The sequence below is a fragment of the Eschscholzia californica genome, unplaced genomic scaffold, assembly GCF_041429995.1.
Source record: "Eschscholzia californica isolate CP2 unplaced genomic scaffold, dmEscCali1.0.p SCAF_5, whole genome shotgun sequence".
In the NCBI taxonomy this organism is placed as follows: Eukaryota; Viridiplantae; Streptophyta; class Magnoliopsida; order Ranunculales; family Papaveraceae; genus Eschscholzia; species Eschscholzia californica.
The window spans coordinates 47,306,480-47,334,275 of record NW_028238472.1 but is presented as its reverse complement, the minus strand read 5'-3'; the positions used below and the strand labels follow the sequence as shown (position 1 = coordinate 47,334,275).

Genomic DNA, 27,796 nt, shown 5'->3' with positions numbered 1-27,796 from the left:
TTGAGTATTATTATGACTCAAATAACTCAAACCTCCTACAACAGTTGGCTACCTCTTCTGATATGTGCCCTACAAAAAGTCTTGACGATAGTCATTTTAATATTCCCACCTCTCTCAGTGAGAATGATTATTTCTCATTTCACAGTAAGATGTTCTTCCCTCCAAAATTTTAAAGCTAAAAATTCTTTACTAACTCATATGCCAGCAGAAGATTGAAATATAAACACTATTATACTCAGAGACGCAATTGCGCATATAGAGTTTCTACGAACCTTTAACAAAGCACGGGCCTGCTACGCGGAAAAGAACTATTTGCCTAAGACTACAAACCAGCTGGTATTTGCAAACAAAACCAGCCGTCTCTCCTCGAAACAAAAAGAAACTATTTTGACATACAAGAAGGATCATTGAAGCAAGCACAAAAGGTAAGTAACTGACAAACAGGAAAGAAAAATCCTCCAATATATAACTACTCTATTCAGCCATGTAAACCCCCATCAATTCTTTCCTTTAACAACCACCTCCAACTCAGAATTTCAGAAGCTATAAAAATGGCATCTGAAACTCTCTCTCTCTCTCTCATCTTTTACTTCTTTCAAATTCTTTTCTACATTTGTTTGACCGATACCAATGACTGGTATCAGTGCATATGTCAATCTATGGTTTGAAAAAAAAAAAATCTAAATTTCATGTTGGTTGATTCTTTCTCTTTGTGAAGGAAAAAGCTAACTGAGGAGCAGAACACACTTACATTTCATTACAGAAGCTGTCTCTAGGGCCTGTTGTGGTTATTGAACCAAGGCCCAAGCCCACCATTATTTTGAATGTTGCCATGAGATCGAACACCGTTTGGGATAAGAGAAGGCCTGAGTCCACCATTATGTTGAACGTTGCCATGAGATCGAACACCATTTGGGATTAGAGAAGAGGGTAAACCAATTGCAGTCGAGCCTGACAGATACAACCCGAGTGAAGGAGAAAGATTATGATGGCCCATGAGAGGGCTTACACCAGTATTTCCTTTTTGTTGCTGGAGGGCACGAATCTGTCTAATACCATCTTCGTGTATACGCGATAGTGTTTCTAGCTCCTTCATCGAGAGTGCCTCCACACCTACACCATACAGAGGAGCGTGCCGTGACATCTCTTCTTGTAGTGAAGCTTCGAGGGTATGGATGTATTGCTGCATACAAAACAAAAGTTCTCATATTTAATATCACCGACTACATCAGCCTTGTATCAAAAGGGTTTACTCTCAGAGTCTTAGGCTTGGGTATGGTCCGTACCAGAAATGTCCGAGTGGATACGTGTGGCCACAAACTGTAGATGGAAATTTAAGCTTCCTCTCACGAGTTTACGTCAGCAGGTATGAATAGGTTCTGCGACTGCTTCAGGGTACTACATATTCAAGGTGTATACGGCTGGGCCTCGGGATATCTCCAGATGCAGCATATGTATGGACAGGTGGACTGCATCATGTGGGTTTGTATGGGTAGGGGCACTGCATATCCGAAGTATATATGTGCTCGGGTACAGCATATTTTTTTATATGGAGTCAAGAGTTATGACATCATTACATGGCATGGATACATCATGAATTGAACAAGCTCAATCACTACCATCTCAAATACATCTTGGGCCCTAAAGGCCATATAAAGCCCCTTAAGGCCATCATATGGGGCATTAGAGCTCATCTATTCCTATCTCTATTTATACTTAAGTTCAATAAGTCATGGATTTCTATTTCCATGGGAATCAAACTTGGGACCTCCAGTATGTGGTGGTGGTGGTGGTGGACTCGGTACAGCATATTCAATTTTGTACGGGCTGGGCCACGGCGTCATTAGGGAATGTGCAGGTCGGAGAACTGCATATTAGTTTATTCCCCTCGGGATTAGTGTGATGCTTAAAGATCCTATGGCGATCAATAACATAAGAACATAATAACCTGGCAAGTTTGCAACTTTGCTTCCATTCCATCAATGTATGCTTCACATCGCGTAACTTGTTCCTCCTTTTCTCGTTTTTCTCCTTCAGTTTTTCCAACTGTTTGTGTCAACCTCCGGACTTCATTCTCGAGTGACTGACGGACTTCCTCACGAGTCACAGTCTCTGTTGCATAGCGTTTTAGTTCTTCATCAAATCTTTTTTGAGCAGCTTCTGCACCTTTTAACCTTTCAGCGATAACGGTTTTCTCTTTCACTACTTTCTGCACGGCATTAAAAAAATAAATTGACTTAGTAACTAAGAACAGTATAATTATTACTTCCCTTCAGACAAACAATATTCTACACGCTATAACCATTCACAACCAGTGCTATATGTAACATATATATCCAAACCTAGCATTTATGGACCCCAAACAAACAAATTTCTGGAGTGAAAGTAAATGGTATTCAAGAATTCAATTACAGGACTTGAGGACTGAGCGCCATGAATACCCAAAGGTACCAAATTAAACAAATCCTTGAAGTGATGGTCCTTCTGTATATTCCTATAGAGAGGTGTTCACAAGTGAACATCGGTTTCTCTTCAATCTTTTCTCCGATTCCCCTAGAGATTCTTACTCGATAACTATCGGGTTAACATTCAAACATGTCCATAGTCTGCTGAACATAATGTCCTAATGATTCTCCACTGCTTTCTTCTTCCAAACTACAAGGTAACCACCATAAGGAGTCAAAGTTGACAAAATCAGAATAATGCAGGTACTCACACCAGCAGAATATACATCTATCATTGAGAAAGTTGATAGGGAGAGCATTCAATTTACAGTTATTGAATAGAAATGATGCTAATAACCAATTCAGTCTATGTAACTGATGGTTCAAATCAACGTTACCAGATACTCTCTTCCCACTAGCGTACCGCGTACCCGATTCACCGTACCCTTTTTGGGTGGATTCGCGATACAGTACTCCAAAATCAGCGTGCCGGAATTTTTAGTCTTAATGAATCCAAAGTCTTCGTAAAAAATCTATAATTTCTACTAGTTCAATAGTTAACTACAAGAATTTGATGAATTAACCAGTTAGATTTAAAATTTTATGGAGGCAAATTATCTGAAATAGGGGTATCTATTATAAATGCATCATAAAGAGTACATATTGTCTAGGAAAATAGTCAAAAACGTATTGGAACCGAAAATGGCGAACCGAAGAAGTATACCCCTAGCGTACCCGATACTCACATGGTAACGTACCGCTTACCGGTACCCGTATCACGTACCGGAGCGATCTGCGTACCAGGTAACCTTGGTTCAAATTCTGAAAGAAGGGTGCAGAGAGAAAAAACAGATATGGTTTACCTTCAACTCTTCACGTTTCCTGGACTTTAACTGTTGAAGTTGTGTCTCAGCATCATGAAGGCGATCACGCAGGACCTTTTTCTCGGAGATGAGCTTCTTAATTTCATCATCTCGTTCCGATCGAATCCATTCAAGCTGGGTCTCGGCATTTTGTATCTGTTCCGTCAGCTCCTTCTTTTCCCGAGAAAACCGATCAATTTCGGTCTTCATCTCAGACTGCCATTTTTATGCAAAATGTCAACAATATTAATAATGATCTCTACAACAATCAGCGTAGTTGCAAAGGGGTTGATTAGTTACAGGAGATGAGATATATTGACTATTCATATGTGAGATTATACCTTAACTCGGTTAGCAGTTGCTTCGGATTCAGTCAACTTCTGTGATACAGTGTCGTTTTCTCTAATCATATTTGAAAGTTCAGCTTGCCTTTCTTCACTGTTACGAATATTTTCAGCTTCACTAGCACATAACTGATGCCAAAGAGCCGCACGATCCACATTGGCAAGTTCCGCAACTTCCCTCATCATGCTCAGAACGGGCCTCATGATACCTTCTTCCTCGTGAACCAAGAAAACCAAAATATCCAAATCGAGATCTACTTCATGACAGTTATCTGTATTGCAGCAAATACGACCAACAAGTCCTTTCAACAATCTCTCACGGCAACCATCGTCTGTATAAAGTCTAAATAATACAGAATAAAGTTTCTTCACGAAGCCCTGAACTTGCGGGTCTCTAGAGAGAGACAATGTTTCTGCCAGGCCAACAACTGGAATGAAGTCATCATCTGGGACTGGCAATAACTCCATATTTTTTTCTGCTGCTGAATTTTCAATAGTAGATATGAAATTAGTACTAAATCTTAGAGAACGGCGTCTTTCCAAGACCATGGCTATTGTATAATCCAAAATAGCTCTTTCAGCAACTGCTCTCTCAAAAACATTGGCAGCCTCATCGCTGAGGCTAGGTATGGCTAAAATATCAATCAGGATATAAGTGTCAGAAAAGTGACGAAGTGAATCATCTTCTCCATGGGATCTCTCGTCATATTCACGTTGACCGAGAGAGGAGCTCCTACAGGCTGAGGAAGTTTCATTAAGCTCACAATTGGAACAAATATCTCTTAATATAAATTCCGCAACATCCATCCAAGTATTCACACTTTCGCTTAGAATATCAAGGACACAAGCTGAAACCTCAGCACCCAAAGTACTCAGCCTGGAACGAACAGCTCTGACCTATATAGCAGAAAAAAGAAATTAGAATGTGGAAAAAGAAGACTACCCAATGCTACTTCTAATATTATTTTACGAAAAACCCGACAGATTTCAGAAGCAACCACGTACTGCTTCTGGAAGCTGCTGACACTTCGATGCTGCTTTGAATACAAAACTGATGCTGGCTGCAAGTGTTTCATGGTTAAAATCCCGCAGCAACCGTAAGGAGTCAACTAAAATGCTCTCCCATACTTCATTGCTTAACTTCAATTCACTAATAGCACTCATTACCTGAGGAACAAAATCGAAAATTAAAAAACAAGATTAAATATTAGAACCAAAATCAGCATTAATGCAATTAAACAAAAAATGTTGAAGAGAATACAATGACTCAGTAAATTCAAATTACAGGTATTCGAAGTGCTGGCGCTGCATGAATCCGTTCTATGAGCAAACGAGCAGCAATTGGATGCTCTGACTGGTCAACCAATTTGGGTACCAACCAAATAAGATCAGGTTGTAGATAATGAGGCGCTTTCTCCAGTACTAGAGCAATCTTCTTTGCAGACTGAGTCTTCCGTCTCGGGTCAGGGCTACCTTGGGGAACTCCACCTTCTAGGGCTCTCAGTGTATTAATAATCAGTCCTAGGAGCTCCTCCGACTGCTCCCGCCACTTAGTCTAATGTCCAATTTGTACAAGCAGTCAATACATGAGAAAGAAGCTTACAAGAGCAACAGAAACGACTAAATACGTTAAATCTACGTAACATGGAAACTCCCCCATATATTTTTGCCATATACGACACTGTCGTTAGATACTAGGATACTCGCCATCACTTCAGTGGTGTGACATTTCGTAAGTACATGTTTTGTGTACTTGCAAAATAGTGTTAAGATCATAAAATACCACTCTGCATTTCTTTTGTATAAACATAACAATGGTTGTGTATAAAGTAAATAGGTGCACCTAAAAGTAAACACTTTAATACTTGGTAACCAAGAAAAGAAAATATGTGTATGCATGTATTCTAGTGTCGGCTTTTATCTTCTTACAGTACGACACCTCGTACCTATGTCAGATACTGATACTTTATTGATATCGGTGTTGCATAGAAGTGAACTACTGTTATCCCTTCCTCGACATGTATCAAACTAACTGTACCTTCGGAAGAGATTGAAGAAAAACATTGCCTGCGGAGAGACTGCCGGCAGTTGATTCCGGAGTTGAAATAGGTTGCCCAGGAACAGCACTTCCAGATAAGCCAACGGTTATGTCTGAGCTTTGTACAGCATATGCATATGCATTTGAATTTCCACCTATTCCGATGTTATTTCTATCACAAAGAGAAGGTAGTGCATCATCTGTTTCTCCATCATCATTGTCCGACTCCGTTGGGGTGGCTGCTCCATTGCTATCTGGAGAAGGTTTTGAGCTTGTGTCGGAGAAGTCATCACTTCTTCCTTCTGAAGGTTGACAGCATTCAACCATTATATCTAAAAGCAAATCAATGATTGCCTGCTGCAACACTTTAACCCCCATCAACATATCTATCAAACTTGGAGAAGATTCACAAGTCCTTAAACCCTCTTTTTTCCCAACTGTACTTCCAGATAGCTTTGTAGGGAGGAGTAAGCGCTTAACTTTGGCAGGGTGATCAAGATAAACACGGAGTCCAGTCAAAAAACCAGATATAGCAACAGTATCCTTTAAAAGCTTCTCCCTCATAGTTACTTGAGGCTGTGAAGGATTATCTCCATATGTTAGATGAAATCCTGCTCTGTAGAGAAGGTCTCTGAAGGCGTCTTCTTCATCTCCACTTATTCCTTCACTATCTTCAGAGTCAACAAGCTCATCAGGATCACTCGATAAAGCATCCTTATCATCCTCAGAAGCCAAAACCTGATAAAAAGGAAAACAAAGCAAAGAAGTTAGAATCACAACATACTAAAAAATAAAAAATAAAAAAGGAACGAAACGGATAAGAAGTGTGTTCAACGCATGGAGAAGTGAGTAGCCAGAAATAAAGAGCATAATCGCAAAAATAGAAACCTCAATGAAACTTAAATTGCATTTATTGAAAAAAGAATCGATAATGTTGTCTAACTTCACGGCTTTACGAACTGAAAATTGCATCTTGTAATTTTTACCTTGTCCTAAAAAAACTCTCAAGGTGTAGGAATTACGTCATCCCTGATCTGAATCTTCTTGTTTCCGAATATACCGATTAGATTTGACGAGAGAGACAGAAAAATACCAAAAGTAATCAAAAGATGTGGTCATGGGAGAATAACTTCAGTTATGTTGTATGTCGAGGGATCTAGTTACCTGGTACTCAAACATGGTTCCACAAAACCGTATTCCAATTTAGAGTAACTTTCAATAATGTTATGCTTTAAAGACTTAAATTCTTTTGTCGGGTAGGAGTATATGCCTCGTAGCAGTGACACTCCATCCAACTATTAACTGTGTCGAACGCAATACATAAATAAGCTAACAACTCTACATCATATATTATTGAAGTCCGGCTATCCTTGATTGAACTCAACCTAACATCCAAGGTTTTCAAACTCATTTGATCTCCAAATAATGTTATATTTAAGCTGAGGACATGTCTAAATCAATTTCCAATCAGATATTATATTGTATTTCCAATTAAATATTTATGTCGAGCTATATTGGATTTTTAGTGTAATTATGTGGTAACATCATATTTTAATTTAATTTATTTGACTTAAGTTGTTTTACAGCATTTCTATGTTACCTCTTCATTATAATGACATATATATATATATATATATATATATATGTGCATAGAATTGTTGATAAATGTATTATTGATATATATGGCCGAGCAGTTCCAGTTAGTCCTCGACCCCTGGATTACTCCCTTCGAGTCAACCAACTATTGTCCTATTACGAAACCAGCTTATGTTTCTATCTAGGCATGTTTTTTGGCTCTATAACTGTATAACCCCAAAAAAATCATAAACAATCCCTCAAATTGTATCTGACTAAACCGAGGTAATGTAGACAGTCCCTCATTTCTATCCCGGAGCATCTTAAGTTTCCCATTTATTGCAAAAATCCCATTATTGGCACATTCTTCATCGAACCAAAGGGATCGATCTAGCAATGATGGAATGTATATCCTCGCTACTTGCCTTTCCATTCATAAGGATGGGAAGAAAGATGAATAGTTCGATTTTCTTTAATTGACCTTTCTTTCCAAACTAAAATACATGGATCTACATATACACAAACTCTTCGGCCAACCCTGTAATTAACATGGTAGTATCCCTTGCCAGATCCACATTTACTTTGTTCAGCTAATACCCCTATCTCTCTTGTCAAAGTAAGACGTTTATTCAACATTATGATGGTATATTTATACTTCCATAACGTTAAGACCTAACATGCTAATAGGATACAGCCTTCGATAAATAACATGAGAAGAATACCTAAATGTGAAGATGATCATACAATATCCATATTAACCTAGCGGGGCTAAAACTGACAGGCCTAAAGAAAGTTCAAACTTCTCCGTCAAAGGACAAGTAAATTTTGGACGCCTGAAAGGATCGGCATGAAACTGAAAACCGTCTATGTAACTTTCACTATTTTGACACTCTTGTAGCTAAAACGGAAACCAAGTGCTAGTGGGGCTTTTAACTCAATAACTCAAGTAGAGCAACTGGTTGACTTGGGACATACAGAAGAGACAACAAAATGTTTGTCTGGGTGCGCTAAAACTTAAAAGTTAAAATACAGGAGAGAAGAAAAAAATAAGAAACAAGAAATCGAGGAGAGAAGAAAAAAATAAGAAACAATGTATGTAACTGGGATTTTATTTCCTTTTCAATGAAGGGGACATACACATTTATGCTCACCTCTAGATCAGAAAACTCAAACCAAGGGCAGCAATCCATGATCTCACAAACAAACACGATGGTGTCACGTACAAGAAAACCAGCGTCTGTCTCCAGCATATCTGATACCTTCATGAATTGGAGAACAGAATTGTTCCACGTCTTTGTGCAGATAGAGGACTCTTTCCACACAGTTTTATCGGTGTTCTTTTGGTTCACTATGCCCATCCTGTATCTGACCCAAAAGTTGTTATCTGGATCAGTCACATCTGATTGATCACTCTCTAGGTATATACATATGGTGTCAAACGACTCGTAAACACCTGCACCAAACCAGGATAATGAGGAAGTGATTTTGGTGAAACAACATCCAGTGATGAGCAAAAACTAATAAACAAGCTGTCTTTCTAGCGAAGCAACTGACAAATAAACCAACATCACCTTACCAATTCGGAGCTCACATCCACCAGCTTGGAAGAATTTGCTAAAGATTTTCCGGTTTTCCATTATTTCTTTGAAGGATAAGAAGTTCTCGACCTTCCATGTAAATGAAGCTTTTTTAATAGCTCCATCAGTTTGGTTACCTGAGCTGCTTAACTCGCTATCCTGATCAGAAAATTCTTGCATTATAGACGTCTCCTTTAAGACAAGAACCTCCGCAGAAAAGATGACTGTATCCTGAACGAGAAACCCGGAGTCCTGATCGAAAAGACTAGTGAGAGTCACAAACTCACGCCAGCCCCAGTCCTTTGCAGTTTTAGAATAACGGTTCTGTGACTCCTTCATCACGGACTTGTCCTCCATCTTCTGGTTCACGACTGACAAACGATGACTTACAAAACAACTCCAATCACTGGCAGTGTTTCGGGAATCCGTGACTTCAAGAAACACAGAAAGGTGGCATGGCGGCTGGGACTGCCCTGATGCCATGAAGTAAAAGTGCAACTTTGATTAGTTCTTCCCTTTCTTGAACAGATTTCTTTTTCTATTTCTCTTTTCTTCACGTTATAAATTAATAACATAAGTTTGTAGGAGCTTAACTATGTTTTTCCCAAAAAGATGTGGATTATTAGCTACAGTTTAGATCACATTTCTCTAAGATAAAAGACTCTAACCATACACTCATACAACATTATTCACTTGATCCAAAGAACTCTATTCATACGGTTGAGAGGCAAAGAATGAGCAAGATTTCTATCCTTTTATTATCTAACAGATGCCTGGGAATATGTATTAAGGCTCAGGTATTGTCAGGATATATTTGTGTCCTTATTTTTAGTTTTTCCCTTATCGGCTAACCTGATTGATCAAGGAGTTTCGCTGTGAAGGCAATTGTACATGTTAGTTCTTTTGGCTACATACTCATTCAATCTTTCAAAAATAATAAATGTTGGATTGAGAAACAAAGGTGTTAACACATTCCAATCTATATGTAAAAAAGTAAGCAATGTTACTAATACCTCTTGGATAGACAATAAGACGGCAGTCTCGGTTCCCAATCTGAAACCTCCTGCTCTTCACGCAAAGACCTGTAATTTTCCTCTTCTTCAAAAGATCCTTCAACCTAGTGAAATTCTCAATCCTCCATGTGAACTTCCCGAGATGTCCATCAAATTTACGTCCCCCACTTCCGCTCCTTCCTCCGAGCAATCCCACATTCTTCACGAAGTTGCTTGATTCCTTAATCACATGAAACGATGTACTAAACACTACAGTGTCGTCAACTAGAAAACCTTTATCATCCCCAATAAAATCTGACATTTTCATATAATCGTTCCATCCAAGACTAGTATTATCACCACATTTATTATCAGCAGCAAACCGTCCATAAGAATCACGATGCATATGATTAAACCCGGCTTTTTGATTCAACACTGACATTCGGAACAAACACCAGCAACTACGATCAGCAACAACGGATTTCTCTGTGTCCTTGCTCTCCAAACACATAGACAAATACTCAGTTCCATTAACAGTGCTCTGATAAACACTAATCCTTATATTACATTCTCCGGCAGGGAAAACGGGGCTCATTATCTTCTGAGTTTTAATCATTTCTTTAAACAAACTAAAGTTATTAACCTTCCAAGTGAATTTGCCACTGAGAAAATCAGATGTTGGAGTAACAACAATAGAAGATGAAGACAATGTGGATGGGGAAATAGAAGACTGTATCTCATTGTTTTCACGAGAAAACGAAACAGATTCATTTAAAATAAGAATATCAGCTGTGATTAGAACTGAATCATTACTTGATAGAAAACCTAATTTGTGATCCAAAATTGTGGGTGAAGGAGTGAAATCACACCATCCATGAGATTTCTTTTTACTAGAAAATCGGTGCCAAGAATCTCTATGTACTGATTTAGACTCGTCAAAATGATTAACAATAGAAAGCTTATAACTAGCGAAACAATCCCATTTAGAAGATGAAGAACCACGAGGATCCATGATTTGAAGGTAAATAGAGAAATAACCAGGTAAAGCTTGAGAATCACCTTTAGGATAAACAAGAAGACGGCAATCATAACCACCGACTTCAAAGTACTTGCTCCAAATTGACCTAGCTTTAACCTTGGGAAAATTATGAATCGTCCACTTACAAATAACGGAATGATCATTCCGACGTTCGATACACACTGATTCTTGTCCGCCTCCATCTCTTGATGAACCAACTTGTTCTTCGGAAGCTGAAACAGAAGATAGTGTTGATGAAGCTGCAACTGTTCTTGATGATGATGATGATGATTTATCAACCATTGATGATGAAAGTGAAGGTGAAGGTGAAGGTGAAGGTGAAGATGAAGAAACAGCTTGAGATTGATTAGATAATGAAGTGATTGAAGATGAAGATGATAAAGGTCGTTCTGATAAGGTCGGTTTCATCTTCTTCTTTGACATGATGAGTGTGATTGAGGGTTTTGTGATTGTTCGGTTTATTTTTGTTTTCAGCGTTTTTGTGTTCAATGTGTCTTCTCTCTCTCTCTCTCTCTCTCTCTCTCTCTCTCTCTCTCTCTCTCTCTATTCTCTGTTACGATATTTATAGGGTTCAAATGTCTAAAATTTTGAGAAGGACGACGGGAGTTTTGCCTCCATATATTCTCTGTTAAAATACTAAAAGTTTCATTTCTCACGTTTTATTTTATTTTATTTTATTTATTTTTTCTCTTAAACATATTATTCTTTTTATTTTTTTGAGTTAAACAAGAATTTCATTCATAAGTTGGAAATCAATCCATAACATTACATGGTTGAGATTTTTAACTCATCTGAGTACATCATGAGAGTTACATAAGTAAAGTACAACACAGAACTTCCAAACGTAAAATACCTCATAAAGGGAAAGGAGTAAGAAGACAAAAACTAAATGAAAAGACCCTAAAAGTCATAAAATGAAAAGATCATCAAGATCGCGAATAAAAAGACCTTAAAGGTCATAAAATTTTATTGTCATAAGTAGAAATTATAAACCACGTAGAGAAATGGAGATCCTGCGAGTCTGTCAAACGGAATTTTGTAAAAATAATCACGAACTTTTCTTTCTTACACTTGCAATCGTTTGGATCGTGGACTATGGATTGGTAGTTAGATGCCTAACCGTTATATTTTTTGTAGTTGTTTAAACAAGGAATCTTTGATCTTTATCAATGGACGAAACATCAGTCTTCATCAACGGATGGATCACCTTAAGAAACCACCACCTTTACCCACTTCCTCCTTCTTCAATGACAATTAAAAATGGTTAGTCAGATGATTTGTCAATTTTGGTGATTCTGATCGTCTTCCCATACCAATATTTTCGTTTGATTTCTACAGTTGTACCACTCTGCTGTACTCCAAAAACTCTACTAGGATGGTAATAGATGTTAAATTAGGGCAAGAAACGAGAACAACACACTCGTAAAAGGAAATGAATAGAGATTTCGGTGAAGGGACAACTCCTCGACGGAGGAAACGATAAACTTTACAGTTTCCTCTCTCTTAGAAAAAGGGTTATTCGGATTTCAGAGAGAAGAAGTTTGTCCAAAATAATGTTTTTTTGAAGGCCAGCGCTTTGGGGAAAGCAAAATAGTTTCTGGGGTGTGAAGACTTGGTCAAAAATTGGTCAATTTTGTTTGACAATTTTATTTAGGGGGAAAGCAAAATAGCTTCTCCACCTCAGCTCTCTCTCTCTCCACCTCACTTCTCTCTCTCTGCCACCTCACTTCTCTCTCTCTGCCACCTCATGTATTCGCCACCTCATCGTCTTCACCGGTGAAGGTCGCCGACCGGCCAATTTCAGGCCGGCGACCTTCAACCTTCAAAAAAAATGAAAATTTTTTTTTCCTTCTCCTCTCTCTCTAGATCAGATCTAGAGAAAGAGTGGAGACCTCCATTAGAGGTCCGAGCAGACCTTCAATGGGTCTGTTCGGACCTCTAATGGAGGTCTGGAACAGACCCATTGAAGGTCTGTTCGGACCTCCATTAAAGGTCCGAGCAGACCTCCATGGAGGTCCGAACAGACCCATTGAAGGTTTGCTCGGACCTTTAAGGGGGTCTCCACCCTCTCTCTAGATCAGATCTAGAGAGAGAGGAGAAGGAAAAAAAAAAAAAAAAAAAATTTTTATGGTTGAAGGTCGTCGTCCGGAAATTGGACGGCCGGCGACCTTCGCCGGTGAAGACGATGAAGTGGCGAATACATGAGGTGTAGAAGTTAGAAAATATTCCCCATAAAATATGTTTCTCCGGAAAATTTTCAAAATTTTGCATATTCCCTTTAAAATTTCACACCCCGAAAATTATTTAGCTTTCCCCAAAGCGCTAGCCTTTTTGAACCATAGTATTGTTTGTTAAACAAATTATTAGAATGAAAGAAACACATCTACAAACTAAACAAAGGAGTACATGATTTTCAACAAAAGAACAAAAAAGGAGTAAACGAACCAAAATGCAACTTGAAGAGCACACTACATTAAAAACTCATTAAAAAAAATACTATTAAAAACCATATTTGATGTTTAAATTAATTATTATATCTTTTGTAATATAATATAATTGGGATGTTTAAATTAATTATGGATGTTACTATACGAAACTCTAGTTTTAGACAACTATTGAACAAAAATAACTACATACAACTAATTAAAATAATTTCCTAAATTGCTAACCAACGCCGAAAACAAAAATCGAATGTAACCAAATTCCTCTTCCATGCTATACACAATTCTGTTTTACGCAAAAAAATTATTGAACAAAAATAACTGATTAAAACTAATTAAAATTATTGATTAAATTGCTAAAGGAACACCAAAAACAAAAAGTTAAATATAACCGAATTTTCCTCTTAAAAACTTTAGAGGTTCAATTTTTTCTTTTAAAAAAGATTAGCACAATTAATTATTCATAAATAAAACTTAATCGAATATTGAGCTAAAAAAATTAACCAATGATTAAAATAAGTTATATTTCAATCAAAACATCATATGCTGTAATTCGAGGAAAACCCAATAGACTCATTCGAATACACGAGGTTGACAATAGCGATTCCAACATATATATAATCGTGGAATTGGACATTATCTTTCAAAATTACCTTGACAAAGACATTTCCATTATCAGATATAGCAAATGCAAAAAAAATTAGTGTATTGAGCCACCTCCTCTTAACGGTGGATAACTTATGTTTAGTTCATCTAAGATTATAATATTCGAACTCCACTTTATATGTGCATTTGAATTTATTATGTGTTTATCTAACTAATTCCATTAATAAAATTAATGATTCAAAATATAATTTTTTGGCGCAAAAAATATGTAAAGAGTGTATGTTTTCTTAAGAGTAAAAGAGATATATAAGGTACCTTCGCCATAGTTGTGTCTAATCTAACGAGTTTCTTCTATGATTTTCTATAAAAAAAAATTTGTGCAATGTTAAGGCTATATAGAACAAAAAAAATTAGATTGTTTTAGAGTCAGATTAGTAATCATTTTCGAAATGAAAATCTAAAACAAATTGTGCTAGACTCAAATTAGTAATTATTTTTAAACATGAATTCTGTTTTGTTAGTTATTATTTTTCGGGTTATATTGGAGTAATGTTTTTTTAAGATTGTACAACATATTTTGGTTTTGTTTAGCAATTTAACAAAAAAAAAGCATCGTGTCTGGTAAATAGTTTTGTAGAGTTATTTTTTTTAGCAATTTATGATTCAAATAATATTTGCTAAATGAAACCAACAAAACAACTTTCAGTGTTGCTTAGCAATTAATAAAAAAGAAGTGGTTGTATCTAGTAAATAACTTTGTGGAGTAATTATGCAGCTTCGTTTAGCATTTGTCTGGATTATTATGCCTTTTTTAACTCCATGAAATTAAAGGACAAGTTTAAAAGCAATTTCTTTTTCAATACCGAAACTCTTCTTTAACCCAAAATTTCAATTTCTCCTTCCCACGGTAGTTTAGAGAGAGATGGAAGATTGTGAATTTTGGCTATTTTTTGGAGTTGAATCTTTAAGGTTTTCAGTTCATTTTTTGCTATCAAATCATCAATCTATTTTAGGTTTAGGTGTTTAATCTATTTATTTGTTATTTGAAGTTGAACTTTTAAGGTTTTTAACTAGTTTTCTTTTTTTTACAAAATTCTACAGAATTTTTTAAATTTCTATTAATAAATAATAATGGAAGCATTCTATTGTTTCAAAGCACAATTTTACTTTTTGATTTACTTATTTAGGTTATTTCTTTTTTTAATATAATATATTTGTAGTGATGAATTTTTATGTAAATATTACATTTAAATAATGAATAAAAATGTTTTGGACGGGTAAATAGTGCTTGAAGTTTGGAGTGTCCCTCCAAAAGTGGATCCTAAATTTGGAGAAGATGTTCATCTCGAGGGACGTTTTGATGGCATTTTGAAGGGCACCTTAGAGACGCTCGAATACAAAAAAATATATCTGGTCATTTTAACTAAAGATTTCCGAAAATTAGGCCTCCAACCCGATCTATTTATACTATGGTTTCCACGGTATGTATGTTCTTCAACAAAAAAAAAGGTATGTATGTCCCAACAATCATGTCTAAAACACACAAGCATAATTCCTTACATCAAACTAAGAACCAGTTCACCACAAAAGAAAATACTTGTCAAAATTTAGATTGAAAAAGAGGCAGGGTAGAGATGAAGGAAATGGATAGAAGTTTGTAATGAAGAAAGTGAGAAATAAGTTCGCTGTATCAAAAATCAAATCATGATGTCAACCGTTAGACGATGTGGAAGTCTCAGGTTCGAATCCTAGAGAAGGTGAAATCTTTGGTTATTTGAGAAGGTAGAATCTTTAGTTGTCAAAAAAAAAAAAAAAATCATGAGAGGCATAGAGAGGGAGAGATTATAACCGATTATGAGAATAATTGGTTCTGGTTCTAAACAAACCCGGTCCTACTCAATATTTTGTGGAACAAAAATAACTGGTTGTAGTTCAACAAAAAAAAATAACTGGTTGTGGGACCTATTTTATTCTCAAATTTGAAGAACAGAAACTCGTGGTAGCAAATCTCTCTCTTTCTCTACGTTCCACAATGGCTCTAAAGCTTCTTCTTCCAATTTCAACAATGGCTTCTGTTTCACCATCATCATCATCCTCAGTTGTTAGTAGCAATAGAAACAACAACAGAGAATTCTTACTAAGAAAGAGAAAACTAGAATTCAGAATTTGTGCATCTTCTTCTTCAGATGATGAAAATAAGACTAGTAGTAGTAAAGTGAAGGAAGAAAAGAAAGAACCAGATTTCAATCCATTTGGATTTGTAACTGATAATCCATCTAGTAGAAGTGCTATTCAACTTCCTGAAAGTCCTGCTGAAGATGGAAATGTCGGTCAGATGCTCTACGTAAGATCATTCACCTTTCACTTTTACAACTACATCAAGAAATTTTGGCTCTATTAATTCTCATTTTAAGGTTTTAGTGATTGATTACTTATGTAAATAGGAATTGAAATTTTCTCTTCTTGCTTATACAGTTCTGTCATGAAAATATGAATTCAAGTTTATGATTTTGGTGGTATTCTGCATGTGATTTAGTGTTTAATAAGCTTAGTTTCTCAGTTACCAGTGGAATTTAGGGGATTTATAGTGAAATTTGCAAAATCAGAGAGGTTTCCATTTCTTTTTGTCATAATTCAGAACTTAAATTCATAACAAGAAATTGGACCAAATGCTCAATTTTAAGTTTTTTAAGTTAAATATTGTTCGGTTAAAAACTCAAAAATTTGTACTTTTTCGTCAAAACCCAATATTTTTTGCACGCAGTTTCAATTCTTTTGCAAGTTGCGGCAAACCTCTTGCAAAACAAACAGTTGAAAATTATGAAAACACCAACAAAGCTGAAGAGTAGAAAAAATTGAGTGATCTTTCTCCACCAAAACAACAAAATTTAGAGGGAGATTTGACCAAATTTCCTTGTTCGCAATTCCGAACTTAATTTCTGTTATACCTAGAGTTATCTCATGTTAAACGGGTCAAACAACAATAAGCTAGAATGCTAGATATAAGTATATTTGATCCTTTTGCAACAAAAAAGAGTATATTTGATCCTTATGAGTGCATTATATTCAAGTTAGTCATGAATGTTACAAATTAAATGCTTGAATGAAGTGAACAAGTTTTAGGTCACCACTTGTACTCAATTTTGCTTTTACCCATAATGACTTGTATTAATGAATTTGAGTGGCCTCACAAATATTATTATGTTGTTATTAAAAGTTATCTAGCATTTCTCTTCTTGTGATTTTGATTGCATAATGCCAAATTATACCGTAAGCTGTGATGTTTCCGAAAACTAGAAGTTAGTTTGTCGCTGTTTTCATTAACTCAGTAAGAGACGTTTTGTAAGCATGTAGCACAACTATGCTATTTCGAAATCATGTTTATCTTTTCTCTTAACTTCGCTTTCCTTTTTCTTGAGGGTTTGATATGTACACTTGGTGGCGCGATATCATTAGCGAAGTAGGAATTTAGTATAGAGTGTAGTTAAAAGTTTTTAGTTCAGTAACGAGTATTGCTATAACTTAGGTTTTAAATCCAGAGGATAGAAGACAAAGGAAGGGAGTATGGCTCTTATGTTAGATCTGGAAAACTAAAATGGTTTGTGAGAGAAACAGGTACAAATCACTTATTTTTGTCACATTGTTTCAATGATTGTTTTATAATTTGTAGTATGATTGTGCATATACTTATGCAGGATCTTCTGAGAGCAGGCTTGGACCGCGCGGTACTGTTATTTTCCTTCATGGAGCTCCAACACAATCTTATAGCTATCGAGTTGTTATGGCTCAGGTGTTATTGGTCGTCGTCTCCTTTTATATTAATCCGTGTTTGTGTATATTTTTAACGTTATAGCCTGACTCATCTATCCTTTTACAATTGATTCAATTGATGGCTCTTTAAACTTGGTGGTTATTAGATGGCAGATGCTGGTTTCCATTGCTTTGCACCTGATTGGATAGGATTTGGTTTCAGTGATAAGCCCCAGCCAGGATATGGTTTTAATTACACAGGTTCGTGATGCTGATATTGATAACTAACTTCTTGCAATTCTTTGACGATTAGATGTTTCAGATGCATTTAAATACCTCGTCTGTTGCAGAAGAGGAGTTCCACACGGCATTCGATAAATTACTTGAAGTGCTGGAAATCGAATCTCCGTTTTCTTTAGTTGTTCAGGTTTGATCAAAAGAATTCCTTGGAAATTTCATTGGCATATATGTTACTGATGTAAACCTTGTGGTGGAAGCAAATACGATTTAATTTAGTCAAGAAACAAGTTACTTTGTTCTCACTGTAAAATTGTACTTAAAAGAAAAACAAACTCTCAACTTCACATATGTGTCTTCCCTAGCCGTTCAGATTTTATTATGTCATTTCGTAGAAAGCTTCGAGGCTTGTTTCCTATATTAATTTTCTACCAAAAATACTACTGAGCTCTGTAATAACTAAAATGTGCATTCTTTATTCTTCCTATAGGGTTTTGTTGTGGGTTCATATGGATTGACTTGGGCTCTGAAAAACTCAACTAAAGTGGCGAAGCTTGTAATTCTCAACAGCCCGTTGACAGTGGGATCACCCATTCCTGGATTGTTTCAACAACTAAGGTTCATTATATTCTATAATATTGTTGCTATATTCTTTTTAGATTCTTCTGGTATATTAGTTGTCACTTGATCAAGAATGACTTCAGTTCCTGTTAATTTAACTTTGAATTTTGTCGGATCATTCAGGAATAGTTGTTCAGAAATGAGGTAATCTTGAATGTAAATCAGTGTAGATTTTTCATCTCAAATTTATCTGAGTTTGCTAGCTGAATACTCACTTTAAAATATGCCTCTATCATGGAGCAAGTCTAATTAACCAAGCACAAAACACATATTATGTGTTTGCTTGGGAAAGGTGAGAATTGGGAAACTTGATACTCGAAGGTCAGGGTGTATACTCTGTTTGCCCTAATTCTTCTCAACACGTACAACCCAAAATAGGGGTTCATTTTAAGCGGCCTAATCTTCGAAAGCATTCCGTGTATTAACTTCTCAACAAGTAAGTTGTTGATATTAAAGACCCTGATGGTCCACTGACAAGCAGAAACCTGACATTTCCTTACATCATGAGCTGAGTAGTCATCGTCCAAAATCTATGGTCCTTCCTCCTGGACCTATCTGCATGTATATCCTTTATTTGCCTCCATTGTTTTCAGAAAGGCATCTAGTGATACTGCTGCCAGTATATATAGCATCTTCCTATATCAACTTATTAAAGCTTACTTAGCTGTTTGAAGATTAATTCTTATATTCGCCTCTTTACAGGTTTCCCCTGTTAGGAGAATTTACATGTCAGAATGCTGTTATGGCTGAGCGTTTTATTGAAGCAGGTAGCGCGTATGTATCAACCCACTATTTATCCCATTACAATATTTCAGTTATACCTCCACAGTATCCTGATCTAATCATCAATTCCAAAGTTCAATGATGTTATCCTTTAAAAGAAACTAAATAAATCATCTTTTCAATACGAATGGCATCTAAAGTAGTAAACTCGAAGTGCTCAACCAAAACAATATGTAATCAAGAAAAAACATAATTATGACGGCAGAACATATACGTTCTAGTTGAAAGAGTTAATTTATATCATTATCTCTGATCATTTCATTAGTTAACATTGTAGATTAGAAGGCTAATTGTGAAAAATATATCGTCTACTCATGTCTTACCAACAGGTGGAGGAAAAAAAATCAATTTTAAAGATAAAGTAAAATTTCATTTTGTTTCATGCAGAAGAAATCCTATGAGAGGAAGCCTTACAGTTTTTAAATTTCTTCCACAAACCTAAATGTTCCAATCTTGTTTTACTCCAAAAACATGAAATCTAGAGAAGACATTAAAATGGATATACTGAAGCTCCAAGCTGATAGCATACAGGAAAATTCCAGAGTCCTTCCTAGTTTTCAAACTTCTTGGGAGCAGATAAGCAACTGTCATATTATGCATCTCTATTTAAGGATTGTATCTTCTCTTGACAGATACGTCTTGAAGATTGAAAAGGCGGACGTGTACCGGTTACCATATTTAGCAAGCAGCGGACCAGGATTTGGTTTGTACTTTTCCTCTTTTTCTTTACTACTACGCCATTCCAATATTACTTCTAGATGAATTATAATGAAACACATAAGATTGACATATTCTCTGTTTCGTATATTCAAGGCGGGAAAAGGCTCCCATCTTTCAATGACCCAAAAGGATTTGAAGTAACGGTCATATTTGCAGAGTTGTTGTACTTATTTCCCTCCTTTTACCTTTTCGTGTTTTTGCAGCTTTGCTCGAAGCTGCAAGAAAGGCTAACTTCAAAGATGTATTAGGTCGAATAGCAACAGGATTCTCATCTCAAAGGTATAACAATTTATTAAAGTTCATTAAATTTTCTGGATTTCCTATGGTTAGTTGTAGGTGCATAGAATTTTCTGGAAGTAGTGTAATTAGGTAACGGCAAACTTTTTGGAGTTAGTAATTCTCCTTGATTCTGCCTGATTTACGCGCCATTGAGCCTAACTAGCATATTTCCATTTCCATATGGTACAAGGTGTTTCCTTGACATGGGCTTGCCTAGGGCACAGACGAGCCTAGGCGCCAACCTACCCGAAAGGCCTTGAAGATATGTAAGATAGGGTGTGATGTGAAGAGTTAAGTTGAGAAGGTCTTCCTAAGCAATATGGGACTAAGTGCCTTGCACATAAAACTTTTGATTCAAATCACATCCCCACCTAAGCTTGTGCCCCCTCAGGAGGCTCATAGTAACCTAGACCTTACCACCCTCTTTTCTTTTTCATTATAGATAATAATGTAGAAGATGAAGTACGTTCGAACTTATAAACTCATGCTTGTCTGAGATATCTGACATACATTGTGTATTACGGATATAGAGTAGCATTGTGATTTCTGTAATTCAAATTATGACAACATAGAGTTTGTACTACAGCTGGGAAAAACCAATACTAGTTGCTTGGGGAATATCGGACAAATATTTACGTCAGTCTGAAGCAGAGGAGTTTCAAAAAGGAAACCCTAGTAATATCAAACTTAAACTTATAGAAGGAGCTGGGCATATGCCACAAGAAGATTGGTAATTAACTGTTTACTTGATAACTTTTATTCCTTGTCATGTTTTAACTTATAAGTTCTGATAAATAAGTAAACATTTTGCAGGCCTGAGAAAGTTGTTGATGCTTTGAGATACTTTCTTTAGACGTGTTCACGAAAGCCCTGAGTAATATCCTCTCTCTCTCCCATATATATAAATTCGTTGTCACGACGACCCCATTTGTGTGATTATGTATGTATATAATGGTCTATCTTGGAGTGAATAACTTTTGCATTGTAAACATTTTTTTTGTTCTTTGTTTTTTGTTGTTAATGTTAGAAAGGTGGTAAAGGACAAGATAGAAGCAAATTTGGATATGAATTCCGTTCTATTTTACAATAAGATTTCAACACTAGTCTCCCCAATGACCAACTCCATCCCCATGACCAAATGATAATGAAAGATAGATAAAAGAGAATGAGAATGGGGTATGTTTTTCTAACGCTTATTCTGCGGAAACCTAGTTTTACACTCAAGAATGTAAACCGTGTAAGTTTCAATTGGGCGTCTGTTTGCCTACAGGGAGACACTTGTGGCAGAAACCTGAGACCAACGTGAAGAGATGTATCCGCCTGATATAAAAGCAATAATATCTAGATGTTTGATGTAGTTGAAGAATAAATCAACCGTCATCTAGTGGACGTATTTATATGAAAAAATTACGTACTGACATCCATATGAAAATCAAAGGAGTTAGACTGCCTGAAGCAAAACCACATGATATATTATATATCGGAGTACAGCTTGATCAAACTTTATATGGATTGAAACTTTAGTCGGTCTTGTAAAATAAGAACTTAAGAATCTGATACTCGGATCACCATTATTTTCTCCTCCCAGAAAATACTTGAGGTAACTATATTTGGTTCCTGCCAAATAACAATTGAACACAAAAATCTATTGATTCGGGAACCAAAGAAAAAAATCGAACAATGTAGGCATGTATACGCATTCATATGTCAATTACAATCCCAGCAAAACTTGAGACACCAACACAAGCAAATAATCTCTCTTTTTTTCCTTTTTTTTCTTTTTCATAAATACCAACTCAAGATATTTAGAATGGTTCAAAGCAAATGCTCACACATTAAACAATCAGATATTTATAAATAAAACACGAACAACAACCTTACTTTACTTGATGCAGGAAGGAAGTGTTACTCCATGGCAGACGAAGGCGAGAATGACGTAAATGATAACCAACAAAAGAACTATCAACGCAATCCTGCGAAAACGCGAAAGTTTACCAGTTAAGTTTTAAATTCATGTCATGTCATGAAAAATGAAAAGATAAAAAGTTATAACATCTTTAATGTCTAAATATCTGTACATGGGTCGGTAACGATCCATGGAATTTACCTTTAGAACAGAGAAATGGATTTCGATAATGAGTTTTTTTGCTGAAATGGGGTAATGCTGACGAAGAGCAAAGTAACGGAAAAATGGTCGTAGGCTTATAGCAACTAACAAAGAAGGCAAGAAAGGGCAGTTATAACGTTTCTAACTCTCTATTACTTCACTATTCCGTTTCTACAATACAAAAGTTACTTGACAACCAAAAATAGGTCATGACTGAGGACAAAGACAGTTCAGTTAACCTAGAGAAGTAGTCCGTGTGGCACGTATATAGTATCATAGTAAAGAGGCAGATCCATCAATGTCATATTTCTGTTGCCGGAAAAATAAACTCTAGCTAAAACTTTCTTTCCAACAGAAGGACAGTTCGCCATTCCCAATGGGCAATCTTGAGATCAATCACTTTATATGTTAGAACATAGAGTAACAAAATATGTAAAAGAGATAGGGTTTAAGAGAATATACGTGAGCTTGACATTTCTCCACCATAATGTGTTCTTGAAGCGACGAGCTTGCTTTCTAAAGCGAATTGTATTTCCTTGCATGGTGGCAGTTTTATCGACCAGTAGTTCTAAGCGGTCTCCCCTTTCCAGAACTTTATCGATATTTTCTATCATAACATTGCGCACCTGTCAATTCAAGCAACCAACGCATAGAAAATTTTAAATACCAACTTGAATCCCTACACAGATCGCCATATTATGCACATCTGAGATTGAACATGAAGATATTTTCAATTGATCGACATAATCAATTAGCACTTACCTGACTCATTTCACCTTTCAATCGGTTAATCCTATCTGCATTTGGGTCACTTGAATAGTAGTCCATTTGTTGGTTCAATACCCTGGAGAATTCATCATTCATCGCATATGCAAGAGCTGTGTGGACAGAACGCCCATAGGTTTTCGCAAATCTTCCATGAACTTCTTCAAGAAATGCGAAGGGGATCCTTCCTGCACAAAAATGTCCATGAGAGAATTTTAATGTCGTGCCTCCAAAATGATAATAAGAAAATAATGAGCAAAAGAAACTGCCATTCCTATGCACTTGAGTCATGAACATAAAGGTAGTTCTTGCGAAATTTATAAATTACACAGAAATGGTACACGTGAATAAGTGATGCCTCCGAAATATAAAAATATGGTAGACAGATATCTATCCTGGGGAATCGGGGAGATGAGAACCATGGATTTGTATTTCCATATTAATGTTCCATTGTTCCAAATATTGGGTTATTATCCAATAACCATCATCTCTGAAAATCACCACAAGTCTACTTAGAAATTAGTTTTGACATAGCAAAATCTCCAAGGCTATTAAGATTATCTATATCATATATGACCAAATTAACTGGGCATTCCCTCTAAAACTTCTGGTTAATAACTCGAAGACATATTTGAGTCATGCTCTGATAGCTATGGATTTTAAGTGTACAGCAGCCCTTGTGCTGCTATTAGATTCTATTTCACTAAGAACAAGTGATTCAGTTACACTCCTAATGCTCTTAACGTATATTCTCATCTTTTCTTTTCATATTCCTCCCCTACATAGAAATACCATCTTAGTTCTCAAATCCAGTTTCGGAGGACATACAGACTTTCCACAATTTCCCGCCAGCTCAAGCCACAGCACCAGCCAGGCTTTTTTGTTATATTATTTAGAATACAAACTTAGGTCAACCAGTAGTCACCTAAGTTAGAACTAACCCATGATAAAATACTTTCAGCAACCAACATCTCCACAATAGCATTACGTCTATGACAAATAAAAAAAGATGAACATGGAACAGACCAAGTAGTTGACGGAGGAAATAATGAAAGCAACAAGGAGTAACTCTGTGTCACATACACAGTAGTCACCTCAGGTAGATGCTAAATTCGTAGCCTTAATAGAAATGGAGAACAGAATTGGTTGCTAAACAACATATGTGTGGTTAGAATTTTAACTAAAGATGTGCGCTTAACAAGATTTATTCTCCACCCACAATGCAGTATTCGCCAGAAATAATGGACGAAAAATGAAGGAAAGGCGCTCAAAACAAGAGCGAGATCTCAGTTCTAAAACAAGATAACCTCTTCTGTGCAATTAATCTTTTCCACTGAAGTTTTCCAATCTACGTAAAAGGAAAAGGACAGATTTACCATTACAAACATGTATCCAATTAAAGAAAAACGTTACCCACGTAAAGCAAAACGTCTTGCTAACCTTCCAAAAAAAACTCAATATTCAAATCCAATTTCCCATAGTGAAAATAAGTACAATTCTGTTTTAATTACAAAGCACCAGTATATCCTTTCCATCCTTCCACGATTTCATGCTTGTCGAACCAACACTAGATAATAAATCAGCTCTTTCCCCAAAGTAACCATATCTTTGAGAACGACATACCACCCCATTTTGCCGCCACCATTCTAAACTCACCGAAAACAATTTTCACTCTCCAATTATTAAACAAATATTTGTATTACTAGACCTCAACGTAAATTCAATTCTTCGCCGTTTTTGTATCTAAGACCTCCCGAATCTTCACAATCACCTAAAATTTTTCAAACCAACCATAGATTTCCTTCTTTACAATTTTACCAAGGCAGGAAGAAGAAACAAACATAACATAATTTAATTTGAGGCGTAATTCTCTTTGTCTCTCTCTCTATCTCTGGCTCTCTCACATATATACACACACAAAATCCTACCTTAACCTAATCAATGATTCAAAAACCTTCTCTCTCATATACACACAAAATCCCACCTTTACCTAATCAATGATTCAAAAACCTCAAAATAAGATCACCCCTTTTGTTCTATCGAAGATTTTTTCAACCTCAAACTAAAATATCACAATTTCCTAAACACTCAGAACAAGAACAAAATCCCATCTTTACGTTTTTTTAGCAAAATTAACAACAAATAACGAAGTATAAGAATCAAAAAAAGAAAATCAGAGAGAAGAAGACTTACTTCCAGCAGTTTCATCAGCCATACAAAGAACAGTAAGTCCATCTGTCCTTTTAACATGAAAAATATATCGATCTTGAGAGTAAGAAACATGACTATCTTCATTACCAGGTATCTTCTCCAATATCTGTCTAGCAATTGCACTTGCATTCGTTGAAGTGTTGCTAAATTCAGCTAAAATAACAGATCCTCTTGCAACCAATGAATACAATATCGCCATTTTTTTCAACGCGAAACCCTAGGTTTTACAATAAACTAATCAAACACAGAAGAAATTCTTCAAGAAGATTCTTATCTGATCAAATCAGATTAAAAAAAAATCTTCTTAATTATTTGTTTCTGATTCAATTTGATTCATATCGAAGCGATCAAAAACCTAAGAGAAAATTAGGGTTTCGATCTGAAGAATTTTTTTCTTTCGATCGAAACTGCGCTAAAATTCGAGCGAAGATTAAGAGGAGAAAGAAGAAAATTAGGCGCGTTGAGGAGAAAGAGTCGAATAAATAAATCCTAAATATAGACTTCCCTCTTTTCTCTTTTTCTTTTGTAACTTCTAATATGACGTATAAAATCCCGAAAAAAGAAAATCAACCGCTGATTGTTGAGTTCGATTTCTCGTGATGGAGTTGAAAGCGATCCAACGGCTTAGCATTGTAGTATCGGAATAGAGTTGTGAGAGTCGATGTTTTTCTAGTGTTTTATTGCAAATTATTGGAGCTGAAAAACCTTTCTTGTCTACAAATGTGTGTCAATTGGGACCAGTTATGTCGGTTGTATCATGGAAGTATTATTTAGGTGGATGTTTTGGAAACCCTAAGACTTCATCCAAACACACCCTTCCACCAGGCGAAGGTCGTCTGGATCTGAAAACCTCATCCACACGAAGAAGCATGACTGAGCTTTAGTTTGTACTGGAAATGCTGATATCGTGTTCGGAGGTAAATAATTTTTCGCTTTTAATGGTTGTTTGTGATGGTCGTTAGAGTGTTATGGGATTCTGACCGATGCTTCAAAAAGATATTATATTTGCAAAAAACAAATCTTCTAGATTATAATTTGGAAATACATTTATGTTATAGGTGACAATTTATCTTCTAACAACTTGCAAGCTCTCTACCGGTAAGGAATAGAATCGGAAAATTTATAGATAACAACATTTGTTGTCCGAACTGTATAGAAATAGAAACTATTGAGCATGTGTTACTTCATTGCACTCTAGCAAAAAATATATGGTTTCACTTTAACATAATATCTTTTAATATTACATCGTTGTCTGACTGGATTCTATCGTGGTAGGACCACACTCAAGTTAGTTCCACAGCGAATGATGTACATTTTGTCACTATATTATGGCACATATGGAAACCTCGATGTGATCATCACTGTTTCCAACACACTATCAACAATACGGAATCCATCATTAACATGATCATGGCATTTCCGAAAATTAACAAAACAGGAAAAAATAGCAAAACAGACTGGAATAGAAAAATGGCTCCCTCCAGCTTATCCTTATGTGAAAATTAATGTAGATGCATCTTATACTTCCATTGACACTGACATTGATAAGTCTTATCGTACACAACGCAGAGTCGAATTTTATGGCAGCTAAAGTTACTAGAGCTAGGGCACGAACCAGTGAAGAAAGTGAGGCATTGGCAATCCTTCATAGCATTGAATGGGCAGAGGTACATCATCATAATACAATAGTTATAGAAAGTGATAACATCAATCTCATTCAGCACCTAAACAACCCAAGGCATCAAATCCAGTGGCAATCAATGGTACACATCAAAAAAATCAAAGACATCAGTAACAGGCTCGGAAGCGTGAAATTCAACCATATCAAGACACATCTAAACTCTCTAGCAGATAAGCTAGCCAAATGGGCTCGAAAGAAAGATCGATCCAAGACTTGGAAGAATGTCTCATATTTTCTAGTTAATAAATATTGTAATCGACAGTGTAAAAGTACTCTAGTTATTTAATGTTATTCACTGTTTAACAAAAAGAAAACTTGCAAGCTCTTGTTAGAGTCTGGATTCGTTCGTGTCATCATTGGGTTTGCACTTTTATCATCAACATAATACCTTTGTTATTGTTATCTAGATCTAAGCCACACCACGGCAAGATTTTGTCCGCAGTCAAGGCTCTACTACTTCCTAAATTTAAGTTTTCGTTTACATAGCTTTAGCTCGGAATTTATTAATTAAAGTTGCAAACATTAAATCATATTCCTATATAACAAAAATATAGAAATGAGATATTAGTATGGACTCAAATAGGCCATTATTAAATAACTTCATAACTTGGGAATTTTTTCTGTTATGATCCTTACACCATGTATCCTTACCCTAGGATCAGGGTAGGTCCTGAGATTTCGGTGGTCCGAAACGAGTTTCAAGAATGTGGGCTACACGCGTTT

General features: G+C 36.0%; 3 protein-coding genes across 6 annotated transcripts; 1 reads left to right on the top strand and 2 right to left on the bottom strand.

The window, feature by feature from the left end:
- Positions 1–443: 443 nt before the first annotated feature.
- On the bottom strand, positions 444–11,503 carry LOC147539890 (uncharacterized). Of its 2 annotated transcripts, none has more exons than XR_015225114.1 (10): positions 9,855–11,503; positions 8,841–9,314; positions 8,416–8,717; positions 5,690–6,427; positions 4,937–5,206; positions 4,657–4,818; positions 3,649–4,548; positions 3,308–3,523; positions 1,308–2,209; positions 444–1,223 (listed from the first exon to the last, which is right to left on the bottom strand). XR_015225114.1 is itself a non-coding variant. In XM_086639941.1 (10 exons), the coding sequence occupies exons 1-10, from the start codon at positions 11,293–11,295 to the stop codon at positions 773–775; spliced, it is 5,175 nt and encodes a 1,724-aa protein (XP_086496067.1). In that variant the 5' UTR covers positions 11,296–11,503; the 3' UTR covers positions 444–772. The 2 variants fall into 2 exon arrangements, 1 of the variants encoding a protein (XP_086496067.1); XM_086639941.1 differs by having other exon boundaries at positions 444–1,183; positions 1,949–2,209.
- Positions 11,504–15,807: 4,304 nt separating this feature from the next.
- LOC147539889 (alpha/beta-Hydrolases superfamily protein) lies at positions 15,808–21,679 on the top strand. Of its 2 annotated transcripts, XR_015225364.1 has the most exons (12): positions 15,808–16,263; positions 17,459–17,534; positions 17,615–17,709; positions 17,837–17,930; positions 18,020–18,096; positions 18,397–18,524; positions 19,230–19,301; positions 19,943–20,013; positions 20,234–20,309; positions 20,896–21,039; positions 21,123–21,331; positions 21,522–21,679. XR_015225364.1 is itself a non-coding variant. In XM_086641036.1 (11 exons), the coding sequence occupies exons 1-11, from the start codon at positions 15,952–15,954 to the stop codon at positions 21,160–21,162; spliced, it is 1,185 nt and encodes a 394-aa protein (XP_086497162.1). In that variant the 5' UTR covers positions 15,808–15,951; the 3' UTR covers positions 21,163–21,396. The 2 variants fall into 2 exon arrangements, 1 of the variants encoding a protein (XP_086497162.1); XM_086641036.1 differs by lacking the exon at positions 21,522–21,679 and having other exon boundaries at positions 21,123–21,396.
- LOC147539888 (vesicle-associated membrane protein 711-like) lies at positions 21,676–26,118 on the bottom strand. 2 transcript variants are annotated; one of them, XM_086641037.1, is made up of 5 exons: positions 25,375–26,118; positions 23,179–23,369; positions 22,879–23,042; positions 22,191–22,282; positions 21,676–21,926 (listed from the first exon to the last, which is right to left on the bottom strand). In XM_086641037.1, the coding sequence occupies exons 1-4, from the start codon at positions 25,589–25,591 to the stop codon at positions 22,192–22,194; spliced, it is 663 nt and encodes a 220-aa protein (XP_086497163.1). In that variant the 5' UTR covers positions 25,592–26,118; the 3' UTR covers positions 21,676–21,926; position 22,191. The 2 variants fall into 2 exon arrangements, with proteins under 2 accessions (XP_086497163.1, XP_086497164.1); XM_086641038.1 differs by having other exon boundaries at positions 22,186–22,282; positions 25,375–25,868.
- Positions 26,119–27,796: the final 1,678 nt, after the last annotated feature.